The 20,485-nt window shown below is 37.2% G+C and overlaps 1 protein-coding gene and 1 non-coding gene across 3 annotated transcripts; both read left to right on the forward strand.

Moving 5' to 3' along the window:
* The first annotated feature begins 5,730 nt into the window (after window positions 1–5,730).
* On the forward strand, window positions 5,731–5,837 carry LOC122305906. Its single transcript, XR_006241338.1, has one exon. It is a non-coding gene; the product is annotated as a small nucleolar RNA R71 (small nucleolar RNA).
* Window positions 5,838–10,283: 4,446 nt separating this feature from the next.
* Window positions 10,284–17,002, forward strand: LOC122303967 (uncharacterized protein At4g04980-like). 2 transcript variants are annotated; one of them, XR_006240877.1, is made up of 10 exons: window positions 10,284–12,719; window positions 13,814–13,990; window positions 14,081–14,176; window positions 14,274–14,400; window positions 14,484–15,357; window positions 15,462–15,627; window positions 15,715–15,879; window positions 15,959–16,111; window positions 16,217–16,526; window positions 16,799–17,002. XR_006240877.1 is itself a non-coding variant. In XM_043115971.1 (9 exons), the coding sequence occupies exons 1-9, from the start codon at window positions 12,657–12,659 to the stop codon at window positions 16,418–16,420; spliced, it is 2,025 nt and encodes a 674-aa protein (XP_042971905.1). In that variant the 5' UTR covers window positions 10,284–12,656; the 3' UTR covers window positions 16,421–17,002. The 2 variants fall into 2 exon arrangements, 1 of the variants encoding a protein (XP_042971905.1); XM_043115971.1 differs by having other exon boundaries at window positions 16,217–17,002.
* Window positions 17,003–20,485: the final 3,483 nt, after the last annotated feature.

A 20,485-nucleotide genomic window follows, 5' to 3' on the forward strand; every position in this document is an offset into this window, starting at 1 on the left:
TTTTTCTTTTTATTTTATTTTATTTTATTTTTTTGTGTGGGATCTCTGGCCTGTCCCTTTTCTCATGTATTTCACCTCCATTTCCTTTTTTTTTTTTTTTTTGGAGTTTCCATTTGCCCTTCTTAGGCTATTATGATATGGTTCATTAGAGTTCTTGTTAGCTTCTTGGGTGAAAAAACAACAATGATGATATCAACAAAAACAACAATACCATTTGCTTGTGTCTATAGGATCAGTAATCACAACTTTGAAATACATTGCCCATGCTTGAGTTGCTAAGAATCTCATGTGATCCTATGTTGAACTAAAATCTAAACCAATGAAAATTAATATAGTCAAAACTACAACTTATCTAATCTCAAAATAGAGGAGTTTGAAAATAACAACTTTTCATAAAAGCTAGATACCGACAACAACAGCAAGAACTAGGCAATAAAAGATTCTCTCCACCCCCTAACTCAAAATAAGCAATGTCCTTACTGAATAAAGCATGGTGGAGATAAAAGTAAAGCATGGAAAAGAATAGGGATAAAAGAATACCTAAGATGTTCGAAAGAACATGAAAGTAAGGTTTGTTTTGGCTGATTAAAATTCTCATCTTAAAATCAAAATTCTCATCTTATCATTAAAACTTTCCCAAATCCCCATACAAAATATAATAAATAATTCAACTTTTTCTTAACTTTTTCAAATCGCAAAAAAATAATAATATTAAAATATAATATTTTAATATTTAATGTTAAATCTCAAAATTCTCATCTTACTATCAAACCATACCTAAAAGGTCAAACACAAAAAAAAATGAAAAAAAAAATGTAAAACCTACATAGATGAAATGAAAGCAACAAAGAAAAACAAAACAAAAAATAAAAGAAAAAAAATAAAAATATGACAGAAATGAGCTAATCAGCAGTGGAAGAAATGGGTTCTTGTAGGGGAATGGTGGTGTCCTCAGGTGAAAAAATTTTTAGAAAAGGTTTGAGTCTTTGGCCATTTACCTTAAAAGCATTTCCATTTTGAGGATTGACAACCTCAATAGCACCATGAGGGAAGACTATTTTGATCAAATAGGGGCCACTCCAATCAAGATCTTAACTTGCTAGGAAATAAATAAAGTCTAGAATTGTAAAGCAAAACGGGTTGATTAGGTTTAAAAGATTTTCTTTGAATATGCTTATCATGGAAAGACTTCATACGTTCATTGGACAACTTAGAGTTATCGTAAGCATCCCTCCTAAGTTCCTCTAATTCAAAAAGATGTAATTTCCTCAAAGATCCAGCCTGACCAAGATCCAAATTAAACTTTTTGATTGCCCAAAATGCACGGTGTTCAAGCTCAATGGGGAGGTGACAAGCCTTACTATAGATTAACCGATAATGAGACATACCCAAAACAGTTTTATATGCAGTCCTATATGCTCATAATACATCGGTTAATTTCAAAGACCAATCCCTTCGGTTAGGACTCATAGTTTTTTTCGAAATGGTCTTAAATTCTCTATTAGCAAATTCAACTTGGCTATTCATCTGAGGGTGATACGGGGTAAAAAGTCTATGGTGAATGCCATACTTATGCAAAAGGGCAAAAACAAGCTTATTGCAAAAATGTGTGCCATTATCACTTATGATAGCATTAGGCTTACCAAATCTAGCAAAAACATTTTCATTCAAAAATTTAAGCACTATCCTATGGTCATTGTTTTACATGGTATGGCTTTAACCCATTCAGAAATGTAATCAACATCCACTAGGATGTACAAATAACCAAAAGAAGAAGGAAATGGCCCCGCAAAATCGATTACCCAACAATAAAAAATCTTAATGATTAAAATGGGTTGTAAAGGCATTATGTTCTTTTTAGTGACAACAACTAATTTTTTACATGACTCACAAGTCTTTCATAAACTATATGCATTTTTAAGCATATGAGGCCAATAAAAACTACTTTGTAAAACTTTTGCAACTATTTTATGGGCAGAAAAATGACCACCCACACACGACTCACCATGGCAAAAAGTAAGAACAACTTGTATTTCATGGTTAGGCACACATTTTCTAATGATTTGATCATAACAATATTTTAACAAATAAGGATCATCATAGAAGAACGATCTCACCTCATGCATGAACTTTTTTAGGTCTTGAGCACTCCAATGAGGTGGGGTTTGTTCTGTCACCAAGAAATTAACTATATCACAAACCAAGGCAAATTTTCAACTAACAATAACTGCTCATCAGGAAAAGAGTCAAGGATAGGGATGGTGTGCTCATTTTCAGCAAATGTAAGCCAAGACAAGTGGTTGGCAACTACGTTTTCAGCACCGTTTTTTTCTTTGATTATAAGGTCGAATTCTTGAAGAAGAAGAATCCATCGGATCAGTCATGGTTTAGCATCTTTCTTCGACAATAGATACTTTAACGTTGCATGGTCAATAAAAATAACCACACAAGAACTAAGAATATAAGTTGAAACTTGTCTAATGCAAAAACAACAGCAAGCAATTCTTTTTCTATGGTAGAATAATTTCTTTGGGCTCCATTTAGAGTTCTGCTTATATAAGAAATGACACGTGGGAACTTATTTTTATGCTATCCAAGTATAGCTCCTATGGCTACATTGCTAGCATCACACATTATCTCAAAGGGAATAGATCAAACAGAGGGTTGCATGATAGGGACTGTGGTAAGCACGATTTTCAGGTTATCAAAAGCATATTGACAAGAAGGGGTCCGTTCAAAAACAACATCATGCATAAGTAACTCATACAAGGGTTTAGAGATAGAACTAATTAAAATTTTGAATGAACCTTCTATAGAACCTAACATGCCCAATAAATGAAATGATTTCCTTTACTATTTTTGGTATAGGAAGCTTGGAGATAAGCTCAATCTCAACTTTATCAACCTCAATATCTCGGGATGAGACTATGTGACCAAGAATTATGCCTTGTCGAACCATGAAGTAACACTTTTTCTAGTTGAGAAGCAAATGCTTCTCTTCACACCTGGCTAAAATAGAATGTAAGTTAGTCGAACATGCATCAAAATAACTACCAAATACTCAAAAATCATTCATGAATACTTCTAAACTATTTCCAATCATGTCACTGAATATACTAAGCATACATCTTTGGAAAGTAGCTGGTGCATTACACAGTCCAAAATGCATTCTTCTAAATGCATTAATGCCAAACGGACAGGTGAAAGTGGTTTTCTCCTGATTCCTAAGTGTTATTTCTATTTGGTAATAACCATAAAATCCATCAAGAAAACAATAGAAATCATGGCCAGAAACTTTTTCTAAGACCTGATCAAGGAAAGGCAAAGAAAAATGATCTTTTCTAGTGGCGATATTTAACTTCCTATAATCTATACACATGTGCCAACCAGTAGAAATTTTAATAAGAATCAATTCATTTTGCTCATTTTAAACAATGGTAAGTCCAATTTTTTTTGGAACTACTTGAATGAGACTTACCTACTTGATATCCGAGATGGGGTAAATAATATCCATATCAAACAATTTCAGCATCTCATTTTTAACCACTTCCTTCATTGTAGGATTCAACCTTCTTTGCATTTATTTAGAAGGCTTTGGATCCTCTTCTAAATAAATCCTATGGATACACTCTAAAGGACTTATACCTTTTATATCACTACTGTCCACCTAATAGACTTTTTATGCTTTATAAGGACATCTAGCATTTTATCTTTTTGTTCACTACTCATGTGAGAAGAAATCACCACTGGGAAGGTGCTTTGTGGTCCTAAGAAAACATACTTCAGCTCCAATAGAAGAGGTTTGAGGTCCAAAGTTGGATATTGTTCCTTTGAAGGCTTGAGAGTTGCTGTCAAGGGTGGAAGTTGCTCAAATATTGGCCTTCATGGTGATGTAACTTGCTAACTTATTGAGAAAACAAGAAATGAGTCATAAACATTATCAAATATTTTCAAATCTTCTTCCAATTCCTCTAAAGAATCAGTAAATTGAAAGTGAGGTGCAGAATTTTTATCAATGGAATTTTCCAGCAAATTCACTTCATGAACTTCCTCAACTTCTTGCGGCTGCTTGCAAATATTGAAAATCTTTAGCTCTAAAATCATATTTCCAAAAATCCACTTCTACAGTTTATGAGAGCATTAGAGGTGGCTAAGAAAGGTCTTCCTAAGATAATGGGTGCTTGGAAGGTAGAATGAGTAGTCGATTGCATATCTAGTATCACAAAGTCTAATAGATAGTAGAGTTGTCTACTTAAACTAAAACATCTTTCACAACACCTCTAGGAATCTTAATAGACCTATCGGTCAGTTGCAATGTGATAGAAGTAGATTTCAACTCACCCGATCCAAGTTGAACATAAACATTATAGGGCAATAAGTTCACACTTGAACCTAAGTCTAACAAAGCTTGGCCTATTATTTAAATCCCTATCATGCAAGCTATGGTAGAGGATCCTGGGTCTTTCTGTTTGGAAGGGGTGTTGATTTGGATAATGGCACTAACCTGCTCAATAAGAAAATCTTTCTTTTGCACTTTTATTTATTTATTTATTTATTTACGGTGCAGACATCCTTTAAGAATTTAGCATATGTAGGAACTTGTTGACTAGCATCTACTAGGAGTATAATAATCCTAACATGCTTAAAATTCTCAAGAATTTCAACTTGATGTTTGTCTTTGTGCAAAGGGGCTAGCCTTTGAGGAAAAGGTGCGAGTGTAGTGCTTGAAACATTTTCAGATTCTCAGGGGTCTTGTGCCTCATTTTCAGAAGGTGGTTTAGAAGTATTATCATTCTTTTCTGCCGCTTGAGCTGGAATGTCAACCACCTTACCACTTCTTAAGGTTATAATAGCCTTGACTTGCTAGGCATTGGAATGTCCAGCCACAATTTGAATTTGCTAGTTTTGGCCTTGTGGATTAGGCTAAGATTGGGCAAGGAAGTTCCTCTTCTCTTGAGCAGTCAAGGTTATGGTCAACCTTGTGATTGAACTTCAGATATCAGTGATGACTTGTGAATTTTGTCTATTGATGGCAACCTTGCATAAATTGCTGAAAATTGGTAGCCAGCTGCTGGACAGTGTCCTCAAGGTTCTTTTTCTAGGCTAGAACTGTGTGGTTGGCATATTGAGTTGGTCCTAACCCTCCTAGTGCTATGTAGGGTGCAAATTGAGAAGGACCAGCCATGTTGGGTATAGGTACAACAGCTTGTTCACCTCTCTAGTTGAAATTAGGATGATTTCTCCATCCCAAATTGTAGGTGTTGGAATAATGACTTGAAAAAATTTTAGCAGCCATATTAACAACATTAGATCGATCCAAAAGAACTTCTTTAAAGGCTGGAATGGTTGGGCAATCATTAGTTGAATACCCTTGGTTCTCACAAATATTACAGCTCATAGTAATCTGAGGTGCAGCTTGTACCTCATTCACTTTTTTCAGTTATATGGTTTCTAACTTCTTAGAAATCATAACTAACATAGCATTCAAATCATCTACTTCCCTCAAATTATATCTCCCACCCCCTGAAACTGTCCTTGAACTTTCAGACCTATCATAAACATTAGATGTATTCCATGAATGTGCATTTGCAGCTAGATAATCAAAATACTCAAAAGCTTCCTTAAGTTCTTTGATTAAAAAAAAAAAATCCATTACACATGGTCTCCACAAATTGTCTAATTTTTTATTGCAAACCTTCATAGAAAAAAATAATAATGCGCCAATTTTCATAGCCATGGTGAGGGCATGCATTCAACAAGTCTTGAATCTCTCCCAACACTGATAAAATGTTTCAACATTGTTTTGAGCAAAATTCATGATCTGTCTATTTAAGACATTAGTTCTCTGCATAGGAGAAAATGTTTTCAGGAACTCGGTTTGCATTTCTTGCCAAGATCCTATAGTTTTAGGCTTTAAAGAGTTCAACCACATTTTAGCTTGATCATTTAAAGAAAAAAGAAACAATTTCAATTTAACCACTTGATTGAGCTGAAATATCGTATGTTTAAGCTATTTAAAACCAATGTATTTTAAATTTTTCATGACACTATTATTGGTTTTAGATGGAAAAATAGTTAATAAGCATAAATACGAGTTGTGATTTTTAATTGATTGATATCATGTTTATGCTTAATTTTATAACTATGATTTAATAGGACAATATTTCCTCACATATATAGTCTGTTTTTGATAATTTATTTTTGAGTGTTATTTCTTTCTTCTTATTTTCAGTTTAAATAAAATTCAAATGAGATCCGGTTAGAACTTTTGATAAAAAATGCATACTAGTTGAGAGGAAGGAAGGACTTGGCAGTTGAAAAAGAAGACACAAAATAAAGAATCAGTGGTTATTTTCTTCCTTTGATTATTCAAGATGCATGTGATCTTCATGGTTGAACGAAACTCATGGAGGCTTGAGAATTTTTGGAGGTGCAACATTAAAGTCTAAAAAGGGAGCTGAAACATGAAGGCATGTGGGCTAAAAAAATAAAAAAATAAAAAAAGAAAGAAGGTTGGTGCAGCTAAAGTGGACGGAGAGAAGAGATAGGAGAGTGGGTGAGTAGAGAAGTGCCGTGTTTAATTTTTCAATCAAGGGAGATGTGTAGGAGTGATGAGAGAAAAGAGGTGCTTGATTAAATTGAAGAATCGGTGCATGAGTTGAATATTAGTTGGTTGGTGTGTAAAGAAAGAGAGGTGCCGTGATTGAAGGGAAGTGAAGAAAGGCAACCGGTGGGTGCAAAATTAGAAAGAGAAAATGTGAATGCAAGAAACCGATTGAATGTGAATGGGGTTGTTCGGCTATTTATTTTTGCTATAAAAAGAAGTGAAGGACGGAAGGAAATGGAGTTGGACGTATACGGAAAGAAAAGCTTTTCCAGGAGGCGGCTAGCTGTAAAAAGTGGAGTGTGAACGTAAGGTTTAGATGGGAGCTTTTCCAGTTTGAATTTTCGGTGGGTTGGTGGGTTGAAAAGGTTGAAAAGCTTTTATGAGAGAGACGTAGACGTTTGGAGTTCAGTTTTTTAAAGATTATTTTCCTTGCTGATAAGGAGGTTGGCGGAAGGAGTTTACGTTGGAGGAAGCTTACAGAAAAAAAAAAAAAAAAAAAAAAAAAAAAAAAAAAAAAAAAGAGAAAAAATATAGAGAACTGCGGAGAGCAGGGGGAGCTTCGAACAGAAATCAAACAAAGAAAAAAAAAGAAAGCCGAAAGAAAAGGAGGAGGAGCTCGGAAGAAGGGGCTAACATAGAATTGTTTTTGGATATATTGTGCAGTTTGTTTGTTTCCTTTTTGCAGGTTGAACTTTGAGTTCGGTTTGGAGAGCAAGCCAGCAGAGAGGAGACGGAGAGAGATACTATGGTTTTGGGAGCGAAAATGAACTAGGTGAAACAAAGAGAGAGTGAGACGTAGAGCCAAAAAAAAAAAAATTAGAGGCTTGTGGGTGTTTTTGACGCTGGAACGGACAGAGAGTGAGAGAGTTGACGTTAGGGAGAAGCAGGTGTTTTTTTTTTTTACGTTCAGTGAGATGAACTTCAAGAGGAGGGAGCTGGAAGGAGAATAAAAAGAGAGGAGAGAAAGCTGGGCTGAGACGGACTGAAACGTTCGGAGAGGAGGAGCCACGGGTTGAATTTTCAACTCTGTTTTCAGAGCAAAGAAACATAGGCTTTCGAGTGAGAGAGGAAAAGCTTTCAGATGGGCTGAGACCAGGGAACACTTCACCTGGGAATTATTTTGGAGGCTCATACTGGGACAGAAGAGCAGCAGAGACTTGAACGGAAAGAAAATCTGGGTGTTTTACGTAAAAACAAGAGGAAAAAGAGCTTCACGGCGGGGACTTCGTCTGGCAGTTTTTCAGCAATTACGGGAACCTTCTGTTGGATGTACTGTATGCTATTTCTTGTCATCTTTCAGGGCTGGTTTGGACGTGAAGGAAGTGGGTTCTGGCTGGTGAGAGGAGATGCAGACCTGGAGTTTTTTTTTTCTTACGTAAAGGAAGTGTTTATGTGAAGGATTATATATGTTCGGACGGTTTTTCATATGGGAAACAAACGGACTAGCTTGGACGGAAAGAAGAGCTGTGAAACGGATCGGTTTTTAGGGGAGTTTTTTTTAATTCAATTTCCTGTTTTATGATCTAAGTTGTTTTCATTTTAGCTTGAGTTTTATTTTAATATTATCATGGATAATGTTTACTTAATTTTTATAGCACTTGTGATGAAAATGGTTAGCTAAATTTTCGTACTAAGGTTAGAGGTGAAATTTAATGATTTAAATATTGTTTCCGGATCCACGTAAAATTTATTCTACGAGCTTGATCGATTGAAATATTTTATTATTGGATATTTTGATTATCTATATACTCGTTTTGATTCATTGTGATTTCCGAATACAGTGAATGCTTGAGGAATCCCTGTGGTATTCAAATAGATTTGTAAATGTTTTAATCATCAATCGTTCACACTCAATCATAAGCGACTATTTTTCTTGATCTTAAATGCTAAATCTTCCAATTAAACGGAATCATTATTCTAGTTTAATTGAAGTAAATCGATCGGAAACAATATCATAAATTATTAAACGGATCCTCGAAACCTTAGTCTTTCTCCATATCTTTATATTCGATTGTACGTTTCTTTTAGTAATTTCGTTTCATTGTCTGAATTTGTTTCCTTTATCACAAAAGTCAATCCCTGTGGATTCGATCCTGTAAGATACTATAACACCTGTATACTTGCAGGTAAAACTGCACTAAATTTTTGATTCATTAATTTGAGTCAGAGTTTAGGCCCAACACCACTCCTTCAGTGCAGGTTTGATCCACAAGAGTTGAACAAACTTCCTCAAACTCTTTTATATGTAAATAGGGATTTTTAGACTCCATGCCATGAAAATGAGGTATTAACGGTATCATTCTAGGTTTGAAGTTAAAAAACATTTGCATTAAGAGTCAAAATTATGCAAGAGGGTGTGCTAGTCCTAATAGGCTAAAGATACTCCCTAATTATCATGTTTTGATTTACCATTTTTCTATCATAATGCACATTTTCAGCCATGATGCTATGAGTGTCAGATGATGATTCAAGGGAAAGGGATGCATAGTTTAAAGATGTGAATGATTCTATCCTAACCAGCCGAGATGTGTGGTCTCTAGTCTAACCAATCATACAAACAAGGACAGAAAATAAAAGAAAATGAAAAATAAACAGAGAAAGGGAAAAAGATCAGATATCACCCAATCTGTGAAGAGGTTCACAGCTCTACAAACTTCCTCTCAGCAATAGAGGAATGCAGAGCTCATATGTTTTACGCTACCAGGAATGCGAATATGTTTAGTCAATGATAATAAGAGATCATGGCCAGAAAGTGAGACTTTCTTTGAAGTGAAAGTGTGGCTAGAGTATTGATGCAATGTGGAAATTTGAGAAAATTATAGCAATGAGATAAGATGATATGGTTTGTCAAAACAAGCCAGACCTAAAGAGTTTTACTACCTACAAATTAGTGTATAAGCACACTAATTATTACTAGACCGATCAGTCATATAAAAATTCTAATCACGAAAGTGTTGGCTCAAGATGTGTAGCTATAGGAGTTTTTATGGAACCTCAAAGAATTTTGTGGGGAGAGCCTCAAATCAAATTTTTTAGTAAATATATTATTCAAATGGAGAGTTTAAGAGACATAAACCGAAGCAATTAGCTGGTACTTTCAATTTTTCCCAAATGAGATTGTTTGCTACTAAATGATTTTTGCATGGGAAAGTTGTTTGTCTTTGAGCATTTATGTAGCAATGGAGATTGTCCATTTCTAAATAATAATTGTTTGTTCACTTTCTTGGAGGCTGGTACAACTCTCAGTCAAGTGGCTCCATTTTTGAATTTTTGTCTTTGGTGTGCGTAGAAGGGAGGCTGATGGAAGTTTGTTGCTTGTTTATCATCATATCCTTTTTTTTTTTTTTGCTTTGACTTTGGAGGCAACAACTTTTCAAGTGGTGGTGCACTCTTCATGGGACAAAATGGGTTTGTTTGTCAACTGCTTCCAATTGTGCATTTGGTGGCTACATTGCTTGTGTAGCTGTGAAGAGTAAGGGCTATCCATGGGAAGGTTGCATGTGGATGGGCTAAACTCTCATGGCGAGCAAGGATCTACAGTGGTGGAGAAATGCTCGAAATGAGGCATTGGTCTGTTGCTCCCCACGGTATCTTGATGCCTAAGTGTGCTATAGACGTTAAGAGGGGGGGGGGGGGGGGGGGGGGGGGGGGGGGGGACACATGTATGCACAATGGACACTTCTCGCGATAACCGTGAGACTCACGTTGAAACATGGTGTAGCTAATGCCATCTCCTTCACATGAGATGAAGTCCAACTGACATAAACGGGCGTCTAGAAAAAACCGGCAAGATCATACTTTGAGAGGGCAAGTGTGATTGCTCGCTATGTTGGTCATAGGATATCGTGGGCAAGCAAGGGAGCTTGCTTACTGTTGTTGTTGGGTGCATGGTGACGGGCACCCTTTGACCTTTGCATGTGCTGCATAGGGAGGGACTAAGGAATAGACGATGGTGGGGTTGACAAAGAAGCCACACAGGCAGAGGAAAGCCTCACGGGTCGAGGAAAATACTGTGGTCATGGAGCTCATGGCTGAGGAACGGAATGGTGTCTTACTCACTGCGACCCATTAATCTGTGGCCTAGAAACACCTCGTTAGCAACAGAAATCGTCAATGGTTCTGGTGGTGGCTGGTGATGGCCCCACTAGCTCATAGACATCACGGGAAAAGGTTCCTTTGGGTACATGACAGTGTGCACCCGTTGCACGATGTGCACAAACTCCGTGGTTGGGGACTACTTTGGCAATGATAGAAAGAGTCGGTAGTCTATGTGATGGCCGCTGCTACCCTCTTCAGGCTCACGGTTGGGCTAAGCTAGGCTCCATGGGCCTCTGGACGTCATACTATGTGGTTTTGGGTGGAAAGACCTCCATCGAGTCTGCCTGACAACAAATAGAGACACTGGTGATGGCGATAGTGAACTCCTGTCATCGCAAGCCTCCTGGGTGCACGATTACATGCACCTGTCATGCATTGTGCAGGCCATACACATTTGGGACGTTCTTTACGTGCACAGTTCACGCTTAGCATCCACCTATCATGCAATGTGCATGTTGTCCGCAGTTGGGGGCGTACTTTAAGTGCATAGTGCACTCCTGGGTATTGGGTTTGCACCTCTTTTGTTTTTCCAGCAGCAGTATTAATAAAAATAAGAGATGGAAAGTTGAGAACTTTTGTCTGAAAGTAAATTTATCTTCTCATTCGGAGATGATTTCGTAAGTTGAAAAATCATCATTCTTCCTCTTCTGGTGTAGAGGATTAGACGATCCAACAGATAGCGCCAATTGTTGAGACATAAAATTTTCAATAGGCCAGAATGAGAGAATGAGTCGTTCCCAGCCCACAATGGTGACACATCTCTTAATCAGCGTCTTTTGAAGCCCACGATGCTGTTTCAGGAGTCAGTACGGTACCTGTACCTACATCTATAGCAATAAATAGAAAAGGAATACTGTAAATGTAAGTAGAGATCAATGAAACAAATTTATGTGATTCAACATAGAGCCTACTTCTACAGATCATTTGGAAGCCAAATCTATTATGATCCACTATAATGGGAGCATTTTATAGTTTCTCATTGTCTCTTGTAGCTTACAATATAATGGGAATTCGTGAATCGTGACCCTTTAGCTTAAACAAGGTGAAAAGAATGGCTTCTCACCTAATGAGGTTGAAGACGATGCTTGCCTAAGGTCGCCGCACTCTCTCCTCTTTCATCCGATCATGTCCCTTTTATTTTCGCCCTCCCAATGGTAGATGAGAAAATCATATTTACGTCACTCACTTGACTTGCTTTCCTTTCTCAAATCTTGCTTTAGCTTCATGATCACACCTTTATCATGGATTGGGCACCAATCTTTATCATGGATTGGGCTTGATACGTCTCAGGCCAGGCCTGATATATTTATCCCAACAATAAGTAGGGTACATTTTAAATAAGAATCAATTTGTAAGTTTTGGCGTGGAAAGAAATGGAGGATCTAAAAGAGGCAATTTTTATTAGTACGCACAACCAAATACAAAGGGATAGGGGTGGAAGGGGTTTGTGGAATTGCTGTCATTAGTGTTTATTTAGAGCTAGTTATTTACACAAGTGGCAATCTCTCAACCTTCAATTCCTAACTTGTAGGAGAAATGCATTAGCTATATTAGGTCGACCATGAGGCACCAAGAAGCTGACCGGCTAGCCGGGCAACCGGCACACCTACACGATTTGTCACTTAAAAGGAAGGAGGTGGAGGCGGCGGAGGGGCAGATCCTATTTCCTCTCTTGGACCTCTGCATTTCAATAATGTTTCTTGGGATTTTTACCTCTTCTTTTGGCTTATTTCAAAAATACAAGCCGAGTATCTAGGTGCACCTAGCCTGTTGATCATCAATCTTAACTAGCCATTTCAATTTTGCCTTCCTTTGTTGTTGATCCAAGCTTAGTTCAATTGGTCATCTGTGTTCCTGATTCTTGGAGGCTACCTAGGTGTTAAATGTTGGGTTATTCAAATATTCAACATCGTCCTCTGCAACGAAAAAAGAATAGCAGGAGTTGATCAAGATGGCGACTGGATTCTACGCTCAGGCGCCATTTTTCTCCCATTGCAATGCAAGCAGTTCCCTGGTAAGGATGAGTAATGGTTATATAACAGAATATATGAGTTCTCCTACGTCCATAATTGGTAACAGTACTAATACAAATCGTACAAATCCAGCGAAAACAGGCGTTTTTTAAAGCAAATGCTATAAGAATCAAGCCCGACACGAATAATTTTTCCATCCCATATATGTGTGTATTAGTTTTCTAAAGAAAATTCTATACATCATATAATCATTTCACTTATATCCCACTAAATAAGATGTAGCACATTTACCACTATTAAATGATAATTTATTGTATACTTCTTTATCATTCAATGATGATAAATACGACACATCATTTATAGTGGAATGCAACTGAGGTGGTGGTGTCATGAATAACATTACTATTGAAAAGTTCAAACATCTTAGTCATTCCGTACGAAATACCTAAAGCCTCCCTCCTTCAGCGAAAAATCCTTTTTCTGCGAAGACAATGGGAAGAGATGTACTTGAGCACGTCAGAATATGCTTCATTCCATGATCATTGTAGATGGCCGAAACATATCTTACCACCAGCATGTACCTGTTTTCGACTTGTTTATTGGAGATGCAAACTAAACCATTACATGCTTTCTTGGGTAGGGTCGGGAAATGTTAAAGATTTATAATAAATAATTAAATCCACATCTCCCTATCGACATTAAGTTTTTGGAACAATGAGTAGTTTCACATGGTATCCAACCAGAAGTTTTGAATTTGAATCTCAACTCTACACTCTATCTTATTCAATGAAATATTCCACTTGTTCAGCCTATTTATTGAAGATGAGTCTAGTCCACATGTAAGGGGAATGTTAAGCATTTAAGACAGGTGGTTGTTTCACAAGAAATTAGTCAAGTATCTAGAATCACTTTGTTTTCCAAGATCACACAATCTTTGGCTATAAAAGAGGGATCTTACAATCACTACGCTACTGATTAAGTAACATTTCTTCCCAAAACTGACTAATAGCTTACAAGGAAGTAAGGAAATTTGTCACTGAAACTAAATTGTCAGAGCCACATAACAAGCAATGCATTCACATATACTTCAGTACAAATTAGCATTTCTGATCAAAGAAAAGAATTGTTCCTGCAGCCAAGAAGCCCAGATGTATCCAAGATTCCAAAGGATGTGGTGGCAGGGATGATGATAGACAACTCAAATGGTTGGGGAGGAAATTTTGTGCAGATGATAGAGCTTCGCAAGAAGATACTAACCTTTAGAGATGTCATTGACCTTCCTCCTTGTGATGGTTTGGGCCCCATCCATGAGGTATTCATCTATTTGATAACCAAGTAACGCAAAAGTGGTACATTTGAAATTGCATTTCATTTCTTTATCCTGTTTTATTTCTTCTGGCAGTTGGTGATTGGAACTGTAGAGGATCTCCATAATCTGTACCCTAATATTGTTCCGGGAAATCTGAACTCAGAAATGAAAGGAACTTCAATGAATCAGGTTCACATACCAAAAAGAAATGAGGAAAGATGGTTATTTAATTATTAGAACTGATTGCATATATAGATCTCTAAATAACTCAGGCATGTTTACTTAGGAATTGGCCCACCTACACAATGCATTGAAATCCATTGGAGATTCATGGGCAAAGAACCACAAGTGGATAAATTATTCTGGAGTTAAGGTAGAGGACAACATGGAGAACATCAGTTTGGAGCAACTCGGTAGGGAACCCTTGTTTCTGTGAAATCATCAGAAAACACTGAACTATCATATTGAAAAAACTGATCAATTTGTTGCATTGAAGGTCGATGTGTACAAGCAAAGCTTGATTACATGACTAACATAGCAAAAGAAATGTTTGATGTGATGGAAGAAGAAGGGCGCAATGGGGGAGGGTTACAAGGCTCCACTATTGGGGAGGTTCTAAGCAGATCCTATTCAGACAGCAAAACCCTCTGCCCTTCCCCGAATACTCCAACTCCAGTCCCTCTTGAGCTGACATTCGCTATGAGACCTGGGGACTTTGCCGATCTTTTCCCTTCCCAATCTCTTCTTTTGCCTCTCAGACTTCAGGCAGTTGGGAACTTGATGCCCACAGACATGAAATGCCTGTCATTCAACATGTCACCTAATTTATCATCTCAAGGCTCCAGCCAAACAACAGGGAAATACAAGGTTGCTGGAGGACAAAATGAAATAATGCAAGAAGTTGCTGAAGAATCACCAGATATTGCAAGTCCTGAGAGGCCTAATGATTCTAAAGCCACAATCATTTCACCAAAGATCCCAAATTTAAGTTCAAATACGATGCCTGTAGCACGTGGCTCAGCAGCAGTACCACCCCCACCTCCACCCCCACTGTCCACTACGCCACCAATACCACCCATTCAGGCTTCTATAGGATCAGCACTGATGCCATCTCCTCCCATGCCACTGACAAAGGGAGCTGCACCACCACCTCCACCTCCACTTGGTGTGGCAAAGGCTCTACGCCCAAAGAAGGCAACTACCAAACTGAAGAGATCAACCCATATGGGCAACATGTATCGAATCCTGAAAGGAAAGGTTGAAGGCTCTGGTTTAAATGACAAAGTTCGAAGGGGAAGTAGAACTCAGATTGGAGCTTCTGTGAGGGGCCAACAGGGAATGGCCGATGCACTAGCTGAGATGACGAAAAGGTCTTTTTCTTTCGACAACCTCTTAACAATTAAATCACCAATCGTATTAGAACTCAATCATTCATCTAATTTCCTGACACTAATTTCCAACTTTGTTTTGTTAGATCAGCATATTTCCAGCAAATTGAAGAAGATGTTCAGAAGCATGCAAAATCAATCATGGATATTAAAACTTCCATTGATTCCTTTCAAACAAAGGACATGGCTGAGCTTATCAAATTTCACAAGCACGTGGAGCTGCATTTGGAGCAATTGACTGATGAGACCCAGGTTTTTTCACCCTCTTTTCCCATGTTTCGATTTATTAAACCTGTCCAATCATGGCTACTTGAAACTACTTACATAACTTGAATGCAGGTGCTGGCAAGGTTTGAAGGCTTTCCCACAAAGAAGCTCGAATCATTAAGAACTGCTGCAGCACTGTATTTAAAATTGGAAGGAATATCTACTTCACTGGAGAATTGGAAAGTAACCCCTCCATTGGGGCAGCTCCTTGACAAGGTTGATTCCTACTTCAACAAGGTAAACTTTTAGCTCTTATGGATGGGGGAGTCTAAAGACCAAAATTTCAGAACTCACTTAGCAATTTAAATGCAAACAGATCAAGGGAGAAGTGGATGCATTAGAAAGAACCAAAGATGAAGATTCTAAGAGACTGCAGAGCCACAATATTCATTTCGACTTCAATATTTTGGTGCGTATTAAAGAAACTATGGTAGATGTTTCTTCAAGCTGCATGGAGTTGGCACTTAAGGTAAATTACTGAACTCACTATAAACTCAGTATCTCACCAATCTATAAGCTTATACAAAAGTCCAGTCCGAATACAGTGTTTTAATTACTTGGCCTTTTGCTTTAGGAACGGAGAGACGCAAAGTCAGCTGCCAATGCAGAAACTGGGCCTAAAGCCGAAGACGGTTCGAAGGCGCACACAAAGATGCTCTGGATGGCTTTTCAGCTTGCATTTCGGGTCTACAGCTTTGCAGGTGGACAAGATGATCGGGCGGAGGCGTTGACTCGAGAGTTAGCAAACGAAATAGAAGCTGATCCACAGCAGGAGTGATCGATGTTAATATAGTTTCCATCAAACAACCATAAAAGACGATATATTATCCCTATCCTCTTAGAGCTGCGTGTCGGCTGGGTTATGAAGTGCATGCTGGAAACTGGTAAGACTTGCAGAAGTGTCACTCAAAACCTGATGTACCTATCTATCTTGAAAATAATAATAACAATAATGAAAGATAAAATAGAAGAAAAAATAATGTAAATTGAATCAACCTTATGATGATCCAAAACTTCTTGGATTAAGTTAGTGCATGTTGGAAACCTGAACCCACCTTGTTTTGCTTAATTGGGTGTGCTTTATTAGTTGCAAATGCAGAACTGAACTATTTAGCGAGACAGCCTAAACATGCTTGCATATTGATGCATCTTGCAGGGTATTGTCATTCGATTTTCTTTTTCTTTCTCTTTTTCCTTTTACCTACGGGTAAAATAGTTGGACGCAACCGTGGTTTCCAGGTGTGACCATAGGAGGTTGGATATGGTCATTGTATGTTGGACAAAATGTCTTTGAAGGTGTACAACATTTAATCTACTACAATGTATAATTTTTGAAGCAGAAAGCTTTGCTCCTATTTAATCATGGCCCACTACACAATTATCATGTCTTGTTTTAATTTACATGATATATATGATATAATATATATATATATATAAACACACGTAAAAGTTGTAGTTATTAAATGAAAATGAGTATATCCAATTAAGATAATAGTTTTCATTTAAAACTAGCAGTCTCTAAATTTTGTATTACACATCCAGTTGGTTATCTCAACTCAATTTACCTTTTTTTTTGTAATCAATGGACTCATAAAGGTTTTGAATTGTTAAAAAGGTTAAAAGTCTATAAGTTATTACACTTGATGGTCAGAATTACTTTGGCATACTATAAAACAAGCTCTCGGTTTCTCTCAGGTCAAGCAAACTAGTTTGGGAGATTTTTTGCAACAAAAACAGAAAATGATAAAGAAATAAAAGGTGGTCAATTAAATTTGGAAATCGATAATGGCTCAAATTATGCAAAGGTTATTAAAATCGTAATTTTCATTTAATAAAATTACCAATGTTTACACATTGAACAAGTTTTTGACCTATGGAAGACTGGCGAGACAATATTTCTAGTTACATGCGTATGAGATTTTGCATACTATAAACTCTGTTGAATTGGAGGAGTGAATTCATGGCTTTCAAGTTGGATTCGTTGAAAAATTATAGTAGGGTGGAGTGGGAGTTTCTAGAAGTTGTAATGAAAAAACTTGGGTTCCATGAAAAATGAAATTACTAACGAAGGTATGGGATGTAGGCCAGGATCAAATTGGAGAATTTTAATGTGAGAAGTGATCATCCGTAAAAAGATTTTACAAAAATAAACTCAAAAACTAACATGTTTTTATGTAATAAATTAGATTTACTTTATAATAAAAGTAATTTTACAATCTAATATATTACATAATTAAGTCGCATCAGTTTGTAATTTCACAAATCCTTATATAGCTGTAGCATTTTTCCTTTGAACATAGCTATTGCCAAGCAAGGGTGGCGATTGATCTCTTAATTGTTTACACAGTTCCTAATGGCTAGGGTGGAGGAAACCACTTGAAAGCCAAGTTAGGATGTCCGCCTTCTCCCTCAAGTATGGGGCTATTTGTTTATTTTTTATTTTTTATTTTTAGGAAAACACTTCTCATTAATTGCCAAACATCATTACAATTGTAAATCAGTGCATAGGACTTGTTGAACACAAGTATGAACAGAATCCCACCATACATTTGTGTCAATAACATTTCCAAAAAACCTTGCTAGTTTGTGTGCAAATTCATTGGCTTCTCCTTTGATGTGCAGAATTAAACAACTTTGAAATCTACTCTTTAGCTACTTGATATCTACTACTACATTCCTATACATAGAATTGACAGATTAGAACTGGTTATCTCTTGTACTAGTAACGAAGAATCTGTTTCTATGCATAAAAACTGAAGACCAAGAGGAATGCAGAATTACAATCTTCTCATTATAGCTATCAGTTCAATCTCCAAAGGCTCCATCACAACAATTTCTTTCTTACTCACTGCCATTAAAAGCTTCCCTTCCCAATCTCTTAAGATGAGCCCTACCCTAGCATTGCCCTCAGCATGAAAAACTACCTCATCCAAATTGAGTTTTGTCATTCCTTGTTGAGGTAACTGTCATTTAGATATCTTCTGAATGCTGATTCAATTGAGAACTTTAACTATTTTGTAGGTCTTATGCAAAGAAAGAGCATGGTTGATTACCTCTTCTAGTCTAATCTGTTTATCTTCAAAAACCCATTGGTTTCTTTTGTACCAACATGCCCAAGCTATCATAAATAATTTCTCCAACTCATCTTTATAGTAACTGTCTTGTACTCAAGCAACCATCTCCCTGAAATCTTATGAGGAAACTGCTTACTCCACATATCTGTAACTAGTTGATAGTGACAAAGGGCATATGTTGTGCTTTTTATTTCTAAAGAACAAAGCTGATATGTTGCATCTTCAACTACTTTCCTTCTTTTCAAATTGCTTCTTCTGGGAAGAGCCTCAATGCATACCCTCCAAGTGAATATCTTAACCATATGAGGAACCTTCATACTCCAAATATCCTTCCATAGTTTCTTATTAGCATTTCTTATAGAGCTTTCCCCCTCTGCTGGTTCTAAGTTCAACTTTCTAAACATTTTATAAACACTTCTTACACTAAAGCATCCATTCCTCTCCATATCCCATATTAACTTATCTTCATGTTTTCATGAGCTAAGAATGATTTTCAAAACTGCATCAGTAGGTTCAGGGGGCAATAAACTTCTTACTTTCTGCATATCCCACCAACCAGTATTATGATCTATTAGATCCTCCACTTTTTGTCATTTCTGCTAATTACCACCCCTATCTATTGTAGACTTTTGAAACCTGGAACCTAGTGATTTTCCCATAGTCTTATAATTTTTCCATTTCCAACCCTCCACCTATATCCCTGAAGAAATTTGTCTTTCACTGACCATATTTCCCCTCCACACATAAGATGGGTTATGTCCAAGACTTGATGTCTAAAAATTTGTTTTAGGAAAGTATCAAGCCTTGAATATTTTATGAAGTAGGCTACCCTCATTTTGCATTATTCTCTACCCTTGTTTTGCAAGCAAAGCATCATTAAAAAGGATTCCACGTTAAAAAGAATTTGTGCCCTTCGTGATTTAGTCAGGAACTTCCTTCTTGACTAAATCACGAAGGGCACGAATTCCACGTGGGTTTCCAAACCCATGTAAATTCCAACTTCGTAGTTTCATGGCTCCCTGCGGGACTGAATTTCAGCCTCCACCATTCTTGTAGTTGATATCTTATTAGACTCCATAACCTTTCTTTACTTAGCTTCAGGTAAAGAGCTTGACTCATGTTCTCCTCCCTTAAGCCCTTCCTCTTCATTGCACTTTTTGAATTCTGATAAACAGCACCTTTCCTAGCCATCCTTCTTAGCCTCTGCCAGTTTCCCTTAGTTGATTGGTCCAAACTAACAGCCACCTTAGATAAAATTATTGCATCATGGGCCAAACCTTTGCCTTTCTTTTGGGCCTCATTAGTCAAGTTTCTGTTGTGTTCACTCTCTTCAGATGGACGTGTCTTATTTGCCATATCAGCATTACATTTTCCCTTCTGCAAGCCCTCCTCTCCTCTATAAGGTAATTCAACATTGTTTGAAATGACCCATTTTTGCTTCACTAATCCAGCATTAAGTTCCATATCAGTTACCTGGTTCGAGCCTTCCTTTAAATTCTCCCACCCTTTATTTGTGCCCCCACCATGAATACCCATAATTGTAGGTTTTGAATATGCTCCTTTTGCTTCCTAATTTTTTGTTAATTCTTTTGAATGCTGATTTGGAGCCGTTACAGGTGGATCTCTACCCTGCACAGCCTGCTGATCACGCTAGCGGTACATGTTTCCAAGAAAACCATTAGCTCGCAGCCATGTACCAAAAGGAAGGCTCTCTTCCTAGATCATTCTACCAGCCTCTGCAATCCCTATGACTATGACCCAACCTACCA

Source organism: Carya illinoinensis, chromosome 3 (assembly GCF_018687715.1).
Source record: "Carya illinoinensis cultivar Pawnee chromosome 3, C.illinoinensisPawnee_v1, whole genome shotgun sequence".
In the NCBI taxonomy this organism is placed as follows: Eukaryota; Viridiplantae; Streptophyta; class Magnoliopsida; order Fagales; family Juglandaceae; genus Carya; species Carya illinoinensis.

Excerpts from the sequence above, each read along its gene's own strand:
- LOC122303967 (XM_043115971.1), top strand. The coding sequence starts at position 12,657 with ATGGCGACTGGATTCTACGCTCAGGCGCCATTTTTCTCCCATTGCAAT. Across the intron at positions 13,991-14,080 it reads GTTTGGGCCCCATCCATGAG|TTGGTGATTGGAACTGTAGA; the intron begins GTATTCATCTAT and ends TTCTTCTGGCAG. Across the intron at positions 15,358-15,461 it reads CTAGCTGAGATGACGAAAAG|ATCAGCATATTTCCAGCAAA; the intron begins GTCTTTTTCTTT and ends TTGTTTTGTTAG.